A 14,936-nucleotide genomic window follows, 5' to 3' on the forward strand; every position below is an offset into this window, starting at 1 on the left:
TTTTAAAGCAAGGGAGTTAATAGGGAAAAAAAAAAAAACGAATTGGCTGTAAGATTAGAGTAACTGCCCTTGGTTTTGTCAGTGTTACATTTCCCCCGACCGTGTGATTTGATAAACGGTCAACACTTGACGATGGCTGGATGTCATTCAAACATTTCACGTGGGAATTTTCCTTCGTCTGGCAAATTTTAGGAGATTACCAACTTTAGTCACATTATTAGTGACGTGAACTGCCTGGAGACATATTTTGAGGAAAAAAATAAGCAATAATAACATGATGGGAGAAAGTTTAGGCGATCAAATGTGGCATCTGTTAATTAGTCTGTCAGAAGACCATTCTGCCCGTGTAATGGCATCGTTGATGGCGGGTTCCTTTTTCAAACATTGTATATCGGTCTGGTTCCATCGAAATCGATGTAATTATTTTGTTACTGTAGGAAGGGTGTCTGCTATATTTTGTTACCCGGTGAAATCTTGTCGTTGGTTGTCCGTCGAAAGGGCGTGGTGCACCCGTTTGGGGATTTCTTACAAGGACGTCGGTGACAGGTAAAGCCTTTCTCATTACACTTTTTCCCCTGCAATATATTCATATTTAACCTCGGCTAAACAACAACTTACGATCTCGCTCTTTTATTGAGGATAAATTCAGTTTACGTAATCAACAGCTGTGAGTCATTATCTGAAGTGAAAACAAGAAAAATATTATCTAAGTTGCCCTATTTCAATGTTTTCTCCGAAAATCTTAATCTTAAATTGTATTTATATGCTTAATATATAAGTAATACGTGTATTTATTACGTTAATTGCCTCCAATTTAAAGATTACACGCACATGTACGTTTGCCGATCGGAATTAATTTCAGGCTTAGTGAAAAAAAAAAAATATAGAGCAAGTGTATCGACTCTACTCGTAACTTCATACCCTTCTGGTTTAGTCTTTTCTTTGTGTTTTCTTTTCTTTTTTATATAATGTCAACATTTGTCTTGTTTTGTACTTTTCGAATGAAGTCCCATGTGATATTTTTTCTGCACCGAATTTCATTCCCTTGTCGCTTTTGCTGTCAGAAACACAGCGAGTCAGTAACTGCCCTGAGAGAAATCTGTTACGAACAGAACTGCTGTTCACTAATTGCAATGTTCGAAATCTCAAGTACCTGTTATAGGGAGATAATTATTTTATCTAACAAAACCAAGTCGAACTATAAACACTGTAAAGCATTCTGCCCGATATTCTCTCAATTCTATAATTCTTTTTGATGATATCATTAATGTTTTGAATATTCTGCAAAATATCGGCCAAATACGCAATGGCATTTGACTTCCCTCCTTTCAAATTTGCTGATCTTCTGCTTAAACCCGAAACAATTGTTTTCATTACGGCAACGAACTGGCGGAATCGTTTGCCAGGCATGATGCTTGGTGGAATTTCGTTCAAATTCTGCTGAAGTTGACTTTGTTTTTCGTTCATTCGAGGTCGATAAAAAAAAGTACCAGTTGATCACTGGAGTCGATGTTACCTACTTACCCCCTCCCCCAAAACTGCTGGCCTTGTGGCCGGAATTTGAAACCATTGTTATTATGGCAGCAATTCGGCAGCAATTCTTAGCACACTGGACAAAATGCAGCATTTTGTCTGTCTTTATGTTTTAAGCTGGAATTCTGCCGGGGTTGACTTTGCCTTTCTTCTTTTCAAGGGTCAATAAAATAAGAACCAGTTAAGCACTGGGGTTGATGTAACAGACTTGTCACCAACACCACCACAAAACGTTAGGCCTTGTAACCAGAGTAGAAAGGATTGTTAGAATTATTATTATTATTATTATTATTATTATTATTAGAAGGTGGTGAGCTGGACGAAATGCTTAGCAGTATTTTGCCCATCACTGCATTCTGAGTTCAAATTCTGCCACGGTCGACTTTACCTTTCATCCTCTTAGGGTCGATAAATTAAGTACCAGCTGAATACTGGGAGTTTAAGGAATCGACTAGTCCCCTCCCCTCAAATCTGAGGCCTTGTGCCTCCAGTAGAAAGGATTATAATAATAATAATAATTATTATTATTATTATTATTATTATTATTATTAGGGCAGTGTGTTGACAGAAACATTAGCACGCCGGGCGAAATGCTTAGCGGTATTTTGTCTGCCGCTACGTTCTGAGTTCAAATTCAATCGAGGTCAACTTTGCCTTTCATCCTTTCGGGGTCGATTAAATAAGTACCAGTTACGCACTGGAGTCTATATAATTGACTTAATCCATAGGGCTGTCCTTGTTTAGCCCCTGTGGGTAGTAAAGAAATAGGTATTTCATCTGCCTTTACATTGTGAGTTCAAATTCCACTGAGATTGACTTTGCCTTTCATCCTTTCGGGGGTCATTGAAGTAAGTACCAGTTGAGTACTGAGGTCAATGTAATTGGCTATCCCCGCCCCGCCAAATTTCAGCTCTTGTGCTTTTAGTAGAAACGATTATTATTATTATTACCTGGATGGTGAAGATCCAATTTTAGAAAATATATAAGATTATTTATTTATTTTTTTATTTATTTATTTTTACCCTCCTGCTCAATAATTTTGTTTCCAGGCAGTGGATGTTTGTACGTCCCAACAACGCCTTCCTGTCTCAGCGGCAAGAACCCAAAATGTCTTTGATCACGCCTAATGTGGACGAGGAAGATTGCTTACAGCTTGAGGCACCAGAAATGAAACCTTTACGCTTACCAAAGAAATCTAAGAATCAAAATAAAAACATCATTTTATGCAGGTATAATACAAGTTTATATTTTTTAATGCTTCCCCTTTTTGATATTGTGAAAAAATATATTTTGAATGATCCAAATCTCCTTCCCATGTGTTTTGGCTTGCAAGGCAGATTGATTGATATTTCAATAATTCTTCTTCTTCTTCTTCTTCTTCTTCTTCTTCTTCTTCTTCTTCTTCTTCTTCTTCTTCTTCTTCTGTTGGAATGCTTTACTCTAAGAGTATTATAATTGACATTGATTTATGATGCCAGAAACAGTATATTCTATGTATTCTGTAATTCTACATACATCTGCATAACTGTGGAGCATTATATATAGAACTTGTTATACAAACCATGGCATATTCACAGATCAATGAACAAGAAACATATCAAAGTAGAGTAATATATGTTTATAATATCAATATAACCAGTTATTATAATATAAATAGTATCAATTATACACATAACATATATACATATATATATATATATATATATATATATATATAATATATATATATATATATATATATACATATACAAATATGCATGATGGCTGACAGCTTGTAAACAAATATAAGCATCACTAACAAAAAAAAGATACCTGTGCAAAATTTTAGTTCCAATAAGGCTTGCACAACACCTCATTGACCCTCTCCATCCTATTGATATAACTCAAAGACAAGCTAAGGCATTTAATACCAATATGGGTCTCAGGCTCAGGAATGTAGGAGCACCATGTGCAAAGAAAAGCTCCTCAAAATGTCCAATGCCATTCCCTGCCTATCCAGTTTTATATCAGAGTGCCCTTCCCCTAGAGGCACGCTTTAACAAAAACTGAGGGTTGCTTTGCTCCCAATGGTCCTCCAGCATGCCTGACACAAACCTAGAAGTTCTGAGTGCCTGTACTATTGCAAAACTGTCGTTGAACCCCGACAGGGTTCATTTGTCCATTTGACAGGCCTTATTTCTGGTCTTGCTGAGTTTCTGCAGCAGCCCTCTTCACCAAGCTAGCCCATTGAGGCTGCCAGTTTAGTTGCTGATGCCCCAACCGGGCATCTGGTTGTACTGGGTTCTATGCTACCAGCAGCACTCAACCTGTTAGATTAGAGATAACCCTGACATCTTCATGTAATAATTCAAAGAAGAATGAGAGTAAAATGGTTTCCAATGGTCATTGGAAATGCTGAGAGTGCAGCTCTCACTTCTGAAATGTTTCTTGGGTTCTTGGCTGCTTAGAACAGTGGGCTTTGCCTCTACCTGGCTCCCATTTACAACTATGTGAAGTAACCCGTTCGTATTTTGCCAGTTAATGTTATGATTACAGACATAATTCAAAATCTTTTTTGCCTTTTTTCCATTGCAGTGTGTGGGGTAACGAAATCAGTGGCCAGGACTGTGGTGATGAAGCCGCTACATGGATATGTGACTATCTACAGAAAGATGGCTATCGTATGGTATATTCTGGGGACAATTTGGAAAAAAGAAACGTCAAACCTAAGCAGTATTCACCAATACAAAATGCACAGGTTTTCGTTATTTTCACATCACTTGTTTTTTTTTTGTTTTTTTTGTCATATCATAAAAATGTTTTGTTTCTTTCACAAAGCTGACTGGTCTGCAGTATTACATATTACCATTACAGGCACATGTGTGATAAAAGGTTTGCTTCCCAACCACATGGTTCTGGGTTCAGAGTCAGTGTGTGGCACATTGGGCAAGTGTATTCCACTATAACCTCAATCTAAAGCCTTGTAAATGGATTTGGCAGACAAAACCTGAAAGAAGACCATCATATATATACATATATATATATATACGTATATATATATATACATATATATATATATATATATATTTATATACAAGTTGATCCATAGTTAAAAGTATTTCATCCAAGATGAACCAAAAACCTTGTGAGTGGATTTGGTAGATGGAAACTAAAAGATGCCTGTCCCCACTTCAAACATTGGGCAATAATATTCACTTGCAAAGACCAGACCTGTTGAGGCAAGTGAAATTGTTGTTGTGGTCGTGTCAGTGGAATGTTAAAAGCATCATTTGAGCATGATTGCTGCCAGTGACCCCTGACTCGTTCCTGTGCTGGTGGCACGTAAAAAGCACCATTTGAGCGTGGTCGTTGCTAGCATCACCTGACTGGCTCCTGTGCAGGTAGCACGTAAAAAGCACCATTTGAGCATGGTCATTGCCAGCATTGCCTGACTGGCTCCTGTGCAGGTAGCACATAAAAAGCACCATTTGAGCATGGTCGTTGCCAGCATTGCCTGACTGGCTTCTGTGCAGGTAGCTCATAAAAAGCACCATTTGAGCGTGCTCATTGCCAGCATTGCCTGACTGGCTTCTGTGCAGGTGGCACGTAAAAAACACTATGGTCGATGCCAGTACCGCCTGACTGGCCCTCATGCCGGTGGCATGTAAAAGCACCCACTACACTCTCAGAGTATTCAGCATAGGAAGGGCATCCAGCTGTAGAAACATTGCCAGAACAGATTGGAGCCTGGTGCAGCCTTTTGGTTCACCAACCCTCAGTTAAACCATCCAACCCATGCCAGCATGGAAAGCGGATGTTAAATGACAACGATGATGATAATGATATGTGTGTGTGTGTGTGTGTGTGTGCATTGGCGAAATGAAGAGCATTCATCTGTTGAAAATCTGCCTCAACAAATTCTGTGAACATTAAATGATGATGATGATGCTGTTGTTTCTCTTTCAGTGTGTCTACCAAGACAGTTCACCCTACCACCTCCTGTCTCAGGCATCAATTGATGATATCAACAGCCGAATAAATAAAGAAGTCACAGTTTATAACTTCCGACCGAATATTCTTGTAGAAGGATGTATGGCTTTTGATGAGGTTAGTCCAGAATCTTTCCATTGAAGAATTCCTTAGCCTTACTTTTAGTCATTGTCTTAATATATAGACCAGTGGTTCCCAACCTGTGGTTCACGGACCCCTGGTGGTCTGCGAAAGTAGTACTAGGGGTCCTTGAGCATGTTAAGCTGACAGACCTTTCAATATCCTGGGGTCCATGGGAAAACTCATTTAAATACAAGGGGTCGTTGGCAGTGGAAAGGTTGTGAACCACTGATATGGACTTTTGCTAAGAAGGTTTTTGCAGTCCTGTATTACTGAGTTAAAATATGATTGATGTTGTTTTGTCCATTATTTTCCTTAAGAAAAAAATTAGTGTAGTATGTGTGTTGTTTATTTTTTTCTAGTCTGCAGAGAAGTGGCTAAAATTTGCCCTGTTTATAATTCCCCCCCCCCCCATGTTACATATTTATTATATCATGCCTTGATACTGTGTGGACTAAGATCCCCGTTGACAGGCCACTGGTATTTATAAAGTGTTAAGCACCTGTGGTATGCAAATTAGGGACCCCTACATAAAATAGCTGCTGCATTTGTTGAATATATAAACAGTTTGACTGCTTGTTTCTTTGGAGACTGTCAGAATGATGTAGATACCTCTATGAGAACTCAATAAGGTTCGAAAATCAATTAAGGTTGTTCATCATTTTTTTTCAGTCTACAGAGAAATGGCTAAAATTTACCCTGTTTATAATTATACCATGTTATATATATACAGTAATCCCAGGTCATATTACGGTTTATCATTTAAGTTTACATCGATTCCTCTGTGGTGTTGTTTTGCATTTATAATAAAATAAATATATACAAATTATAAAAATAATAATAATATATAGTTAGTTAGTTAGTTAGTTAGTTAATTTGGCTCAAAAGCAAATAGCAAGGCCATGTAGGGGGACATGGAGTTAAGTACAGGGTGGTGTTCATGTAAAGAGTTCAGGCCACTTGAGGTCCAGGGAGGCTTTGAACAAAGCGGTCGTCGGCATCTTCACCATCTCATCTGGCAGCTTGTTCCACGGATCCGCAACCCGGACGGAGAAAGCTCCTCTCCTTCGATTGAGATGAAATCGTCGCAGGTAGAGCTTTTTGGAATGACCCCGCAGCCGACGCTCCGGAGCAGGAGTGAAGAACAGCTCTTTCGAGAGGTTACACTTCCCGCTTATGATGTTGTGGGCGAGAATGAGATCACCACGGCGGCGGCGTTTTTCAAGAGAATAAAGGTCGAGCGTCCTCAGCCTTTCTTCGTAGGACAAATTTTTATACCATACGATACTGTTTCTACTCCATGGATTTTCACCTATCGCAGCGGGTCTTGGAAGATAACACCCGTGATAGTCAAGCGATTACTGAAGATATTTATATACATGTTTCTTTTTGAAATATTTGCTTAAATGTTTCCTCTTTGTTAAAAGATATTTTTACATTCCTTATTTACTTTTGTTGTACACACATCACCAATGCTGTTCTTGCAATCCTGTTTGTTCTTTGATAATCCTTGTTCCTCCCCACTTACATCTGCTCTCATCTCCTCACACACACACATCTTCACAACACCCACCAAACCATCAAATGCATACACACATACACCACCACCACCCACTGCTCCACTTGCACACTTTTATACACACTAACACAGACACACTAACACCCCTTATGTCCACTTACACTTAGACTTGCATTGACACGCCCAACCTTCCCTCCCTTCTTAACTGCCTCCCTACCAGCATTTGATTCTTCTCCCTCACTATTTCTCTTTCACACTCTGCTATTCTCTTCTTTGTTCTGCTGAGCGACTAACATCCAAAAGGTTAAAACACTTTCTATTTTCCTCCTTAGCCTTCAGCGAATGCACTTCTTCTCAAACTTCCTTCCTTCTCCGTTGTCCTTTTCACTCTTCATTGTATTTATGCTGTGTGTGTGTGTGTATCAGTGACGGATGGTGGTTGTTCTATTGAGTGTGCTGCCACACCCAATGCCACCAAATTTCAAGCAGTGCTATAACAAAAGTTTTCCATTAAGATTTGTCATTAAATTAATGAGTAAAGTTAATATTTGTAAGGAATTTGCCATTTTCAATGGGCGTGCACACCTAGCACATCTGGAATATACACCCCTGATATATATATGTGTGTATATCTATCTATCTATCTATCTATACATATATATTTATATATATATATATATATATATATAGTGTAATAAATAAAATATATGCATACATACATACATATATGTAGTACCGACATCTACATGTATATATATACATGCATATATAAATATATATAGGTGAGTACAGGACACCACAAATAGACGTAGAACTCAACGAGAAACGAAAACGTAAAAACAAACATGGAAACGGACTTTTTTTAACAACGAAAAACAGAGTACAAGACAAACTACACAAGGAAAATTCCCCTTCATCAGCTGTCACACACACATATATAATAAATAATTAAATATTCAAAAATATTTATATAGACATTATTATTAATTTTTATCATTAGTAAAATGAACAACAACAACAACAATACGCAACAATGCTGGCACCACATGTGCCCTATTATAATTAATTACACACACACACATAATATAAAACTAATTTTATATAAAATAGAGTATTACAAAGGTGAGTCAAAAAGTAATGCCATTTTGTTTAGGACAGGTATAATTACCAACTCAGGAACATGTATCATACATCAAAATGAAGCTGGTCCTCTGTGGATCACATCCCTACTTCTCAACATAGTCACCGTTTCTCTCAATAGTAATGTTCCACCTTCAAATGAGAGCATGTATCCCTGCCCCATAAAATTCTGTTGACTGTTCTTTGAGCCACTTCTTCACTACAGTTTTCATTTCCTTGTCACTGGAAAAATATTTGTCTCTCAAACCCTCTTTCATGGGGTTGAAGAGATGATAGTCTAATGACGCGGAAGTGAAAACTGTAGTGAAGAAGTAGCTCAATCAACAGGATTTTGCGGGGCAGGGATACATGCTCTCATTTGAAGGTGGAACATTACTATTGAGAGAAACGATGACTATGTTGAGAAGTAGGGACGTGATCCACAGAGGACCAGCTTCATTTTGATGTATGATACATATTCCTGTGCTGGTAATTATTCCTGTCCTAAACAAAATGGCATTACTTTTTGACTCACCCTCGTATCTAGAATTGTCTAGAATGTCTGTATTGAGAAAAATCATTCAATATAAAGTATGGAAGATTAATAAAGTTTATTTACCGTAAGGATGTAATGTGTGTGTGTATATGTGTGTATACATAATATATATATATATATAATTCATGATAGCATAGAAAATGGACTTTAAATGATGATATGATAAGGATACATATTGCTGCAATAATTAAACTAGTTATCCTCATTTTTGCATTTCTCATCTGATTTCTTTTATTTCCTTAGGATTGTTGGGATGAGATCCGAATTGGTACCAATGTGACATTTCATTACATAGAACCATGTAGCAGGTAATTATTCAACATGGAAGTAATTCTTAATTGTTATATTCAGGTGGTAATGGCACTGTGTAGAGAAGCAAGGAAGAGAGCCCCTACATGGTTGCTCAAACTGCTAAACATTGCAACCAGATTCCCCCCCACCCAAGTTAAACCATACTATCTTTAAAAAGGGAAAGGATCGGGAATAACATAGTTCTAATTGATTTGATCATTGACCTGATCGAGAAGGGTTGACTACAACAACAACAACTATATAGAAACTATTTCATTGGGTCAAATCAGGCAAGTTGCTGTTTAGCCCCGGGTCAGCTCTGATTGAGGAAACTTATGATTGTGGCCATCTCCTTGTATTTTTAGATATAATGCATCTAAGATTATATTTTCTCCTTCCTTTTTTAAGACAATAGCGTATGATTTGAGGTAGATGTGACTGATTTTTCAAGCAAGTTAGATGACCTAGCATGGTGTCGAGTTGCAAACAAACTGAGTTAGTGATCGTAAGTGTTTGAGTCATTTCACTTGAGTCACTCAATCTTGCTGCCCATTTGCTGTAATGCCACCTTCACTGATGCTTGAGCAGCCGTTGAGGCTCAGCCGACATTTCCATGGAACACATGTGTGGACATGTAGCTTTTATCCTTTTTTTTTTGTTTCCACCATTCGACTGTGGCTTTGTTGGAGGAACCCCTTGAAGGGTTTAGGGGAACAATTCAGCCACCCTGATACTTATTCTGAATCTGGTACTTATTCTTTTATCAGTCTCTTTTGCCATACTGCTAAATTACAAGGATGTAAACAAACCAACACTGGTGTCAAGCAATTGGTGAAATGACAAATACAAAGACATGCCCATAAACTCCTACATACACATTTATTTGGCCCCAGGGCCATATTTTCTTTGACTGTTTGTCCTCATCCACCATCCCAGATCATACTCTCTGTTGTTTTGCTTTGTTTGCTCTCGGCTCGAATTCTCCACCAGAAAACGTTTTTTTTTTGCAGGTACCACCAATTGGGAAGCACTCAGTCTTATTGTTAAAGGTGTGAACCTGAATATCACCAATTGGTTGATAACTAACGAAAGATTACGGACATTCTGTTTGTCTCCATTTTGTTTTTACATTCAGTACACGTTATGTCATTTATACATTTTTCCATTTATATATCAGTCGATGCCAGTGCCTCCTGACTGGCTCCCGTACCAGTGGCGCATAAAAAGCACTCACTACACTCTCAGAGTGATTTGCATTAGGAAAGGCATCCATCTGTAGAAACCTTGCCAGATCAGATTGAAGCCTGGTGCAGCCTCCCAAATTGCCAGTCTTCAGTCAAACCATCCAACCCATGCTATGATGATGATGATATATATATATATATATATATATATATATATATATATATATATATATATATATATATATGTGTGTGTGTGTATACATACATACATATATATATATATATATTTAAACATGCAGTTTCTATTTGCCAGTTTTACTTACTATCTATTGGTTAGCTCAGTGCTATAATAGAAAATGCTTGCCCAAGGTGCCTTGTAGTGCGATTGAACCTGGATTGCATGTAACTGCAAAGCAAGCTTCTTAACCACATGGCATGGTGCAGGCAAGGCTAATTGTTTGAGACGTTTGACAGATTGCCCATAGGAACCCAAACATCAATGGTCCACTTTTGCTGAGCAAAAAGGTAATCTCCAACAGTGTCACTGTGCGGTACATAGCTCACAGCATATTGTGCCACAGACATCACCCTAGTCATCCCACTGCATCTCTGATATACCACCTTGGCCATCTTTACAACAGGTCCAAATAGTTAGAGACAAAAGAGACTAAGGTTTGTTGTCCAATCCAACCCTTCTTCATGAAAATCCAAGTCCTGTACAAGTGGCAACCTGAATTTCTTCAAGCCCTACAGATGGCAGACCTTATTCTGTGAGGGTTGAGAGTATGGCACATGCCTGTGACTATGAGATACCACTATTTCCATAGTTTCATCAAACCAAAGAACTTGTAGAAATGGGAGCAATAAGGAATCTCTGGTTGTCTGCATGATATGACTGCCTCTTCCATTGTTGGGGGTCTATGAGAAAAAATTCTTGGTTATATTCGGAAATGAAGAATAAACTATAGGGTTTAATGAAGAGGTTTAATGTAGGGCGGCGAGCTGACAGAATCGTTAGCACGCCAGGTGAAATGCTTAGTGGTATTCCGTCCACCGTTACGTTCTGAGTTCAAAAACCGCCCAGGTCAACTATGCCTTTCATCCTTTCAGGGTCGATTAAATAAGTACCAGCTATGCACTGGGGTCAATGTAATCGATTTAATCCCTTTGTCCTTGTTTGTCCTTTCTATGTTTAGCCCCTTCTGGGCTATAAAGAAATATATAGGGTTTAATGAAGCGGATAAAATAAAAATGGTAATTTAAAAAGGAGAAGAGATTCTAAGGACTGATTACAAAAATAGAATATTTTCTTATTACAAAGATGTATTAGTATGGCAAGTATTCTGATCTGAGATTGTCTGCTAAATCTGAAGTGATTACAGTGTGGAAGACAGAAATCAACAATCCACAAGCACACAAAACACAGCAACCTGTTCACTGATAAAAAAAATTCTGCTGCAATTCTGACATATCTTAAAGTCACATTAAAAGTTTTGATACTAAAAAATCCGTCATTTTGTTTTATTTTCTCTCATCTAGGTGCCTGCTTCCTTCTGTTGAACCAAACACAGGAGAGAAAGATCCAGAAATGGAACCTTTTAAAACGTTACAGAGGTATATATATCTATCTTTATGAATACTTGTGTGTGTGTGTGTGTGTGTGTAAGCATCTGAAACTACTTTTTCTGGCTTTCATTGGTTTGGTGAAGGTATTTGGTAGAATTCCATATTCAGTGATTTCATGTTCACCAAGTAATCTAGTTCCATGAGAACTCATATGCTGATGATTTGGGAAATTGGAGAGAAAATTCCAAGCATGGAAGCTAAACCTTGCTCCTCGTTCTTTATATTTTTCTGCTCATCTTCTTTCATTCTTCCTTACACTCTTGTAACCTCTATTCACCCAGACCTTCAGCCCTTCTGTCTTAAGGGTCCACATAGACACCTCATCACTACTATTTTGTCTCATCCCACTCCACATCTATCGGCCCCACCACCCTCTCCTCAAAAATGTAAGTAGTCATTACATTCAACCATGAGAACCAGATCATCAGCATACAAGAGTTCTCGTGGGCAGCCAATCTTACACTCCACTGTGATGGTCTGTAAGACTTTGAGGGGAAAGAGGGAGCAGAGGACTGAACCATGATGAACTCCTACACTTTGTATACAGCTTGTACAACCCTTGCAAGCCATTTTCTTCTGGCCCCTTCTCTTGTGCTTTAACTCCTCATCTAGCACAAATCTGTCTCTCTCAGGGTTTGTAGTCTCGCAAGCAGCATGGAGACCTTACTAGTGCTGGTGCCATAAAAAAAAAAAGCACCCAGTACAATCTGTAAAGTGGTTGGGGTTTGGAAGGGCATCCAGCAGTGGAAACCATACCAAAGTAGAGAGTGGAGCATAATGCAGTCCTTGTGCATCTTGTCAGATCCTGCGAAACCAACCAATCCAGACCGGCATGGAAGTTAAATGATGATTATACTGTATGTATATATACATATATATAAAATCCCTTTGCCCCCTCCTACCTTTTCTCTCTCATATGTATGTACGTCCTGCTGTCGCATTTCAAGTTGGGAAAGAAACAAATGCGTCTTTGGTCTTCATTGAAGCAAGATAACATTTCCTCTCATCAACGATGACACAATCCAATTTATTTGACAAATTGTTGATTCCTCAGGCATAAAATCTTTCACATTTCAAAGCAAAGAAACATCCAATATCATTTCTTAATCTCTTCGCAATTAATAAACATTCGCCCCCCACCTCCACCCCTAATTAATGCTGTAATGAGATGAAAAGATTAAAGTCAGATGAAGCAAGGTGCCAAAATTTGAAACTCATTATTACTTACAATTAACTAATTAATTTTCCCCTCTCCATTACCTCTCTCTCTCTCTCCCTCCTTTCTTCCCTTCTCTCTCCATTTCCCTGCTTCTCTTTATATTTTGCATTAATTCTTATAAATCTCTTTCTTTTAAATAGCTTCCGGGCCCCTCGTGGAACGAAATCCCCAAATTTTGGTATTATGATCAGTCCTAACACTGAAGGATGGATTCAAGTTGGTGATCCGGTGTATGCTTTCCGGAAATAAAATTTTCAATATTTTTGTATTTGCTATCAAAGATAATATTGTAAAAAAAAAAAAAAAAAGAAAGAACAATAGATTATATTTTTTTTTATTTTATATCAAAATTTAAACAGTGAATTATTGAAAACATTAAAGTCTGACTAAATGACTTTGATTTACCTCCAAACGTAATGAGTTTAAACAGTTGATATTTACTTTCATTGTTCACTAAAATACCAGTAATATACGACTCCTTCAGCAATTCAGCTGAGTCTGTATCGTTGCTTGGAAAACCTAAGCCAAATTGAAAAAAGTTCTTATGTTCGAATTATGTCTGTTGAATGATGACGAGTTTTAATTAATTTGTAGTAATTGATGCAACGAGAAGGCAGGACCAAACAGCTGTGCTGTTTTTATAGAATCCTTGACGCCCTTTACAACTGTATTTGGCATGGAAACGGACAATCAAATTTTCGCGGTATTCCAATAAAAGCCAATTTACGTTTTGCTCTTATCTAGTGCAATCAGAATGAGAGGAAAAATCCTTTGATTCTTGCAGAGATTTGGATTCAGAATTCTACATTTTCATTTTATGTCTTTGGTTACAAGACTTTCTTGTGAGTGTTGTAGAATAGCATCTCTTCAACTCTGTTCTCCTGTTTGAATATTTTAGGAATTGTCCGAAGATTCGGCACACCAGAGAAATGCCACCATGTCTCTCTCTCTCTCTCTCTCTCTCTCTCTTTCTTCTTAATGGATATTCAGTCATGCTGTTACTGGAAGTGAGGTCACCTCACGTAGAAGTAACTCGCAAATTCTAGACTTTGAAGTATTTAGTTGTGTGAGGTGATGAATGGCAGGGAGATAGCAGGTTGAGCACTCTATGTGTACACACACGTAAATGTACATAGAAAATTTTGTGTTCTTTCTTTTAACAGCCTTGGTGCATTAAATGAATATATAAAATCACATAACATAAATATATCATTATTTTCTCTCAAACAATCCAGTTTTATTCTTTTAAGTTCCATGTCATTCCAGAAGACATACACATTTCTTTAGAGAAAAGAGATGGCACTGCAGCACAATTTAAACTTTTGTAGAATATTGGTATTGGTGCCATTTAGCATGTTTGTGTGTGTCCAAGCCAAATGGAAAATGAGCCGGGAATGTCTGTGTAATATTCTGATGCCTATCAAATCATGCCATCTTTGAATCATTGTCCACTTATTTCTGTAAATGTTTCAAAAACTATGACTTGAAGTAGAACAAATTGAATAAAATTCTATTTTGAAATAATTTGGCTTGTTTGGTTTGTTGTTGTTTCATTGTAATTTAATTCTCCACATTCTGAGTTCAAATCTTGGTGGGAATCTATTTAGATTGTAATTTTTCTACACTATGAATGTTGTTTTCAGAATTACCCTTATTCACATTATGGCTTGAATTCCAGTCATCTTCATCTGCCTTTTGACTGGATATATTGTCACGGTCTCAGACTAGATTTGAACTAGGAATTATTATTATTAGGGAAGATAGTTTTCATATGTGGAGGATGCGCAGGAGCCATAAAAA

General features: G+C 37.7%; 1 protein-coding gene across 1 annotated transcript; it reads left to right on the forward strand.

The window, feature by feature from the left end:
* On the forward strand, window positions 1-13,896 carry LOC115220862 (mitochondrial amidoxime reducing component 2). The gene is made up of 7 exons (XM_029791041.2): window positions 1-546; window positions 2,583-2,762; window positions 4,108-4,270; window positions 5,479-5,619; window positions 9,060-9,124; window positions 11,831-11,905; window positions 13,277-13,896. The coding sequence occupies exons 1-7, from the start codon at window positions 275-277 to the stop codon at window positions 13,383-13,385; spliced, it is 1,005 nt and encodes a 334-aa protein (XP_029646901.1). The 5' UTR covers window positions 1-274; the 3' UTR covers window positions 13,386-13,896.
* The last annotated feature ends 1,040 nt before the right edge of the window (window positions 13,897-14,936 follow it).

Source organism: Octopus sinensis, linkage group LG17, assembly GCF_006345805.1.
Source record: "Octopus sinensis linkage group LG17, ASM634580v1, whole genome shotgun sequence".
Classification (NCBI taxonomy): Eukaryota; Metazoa; Mollusca; class Cephalopoda; order Octopoda; family Octopodidae; genus Octopus; species Octopus sinensis.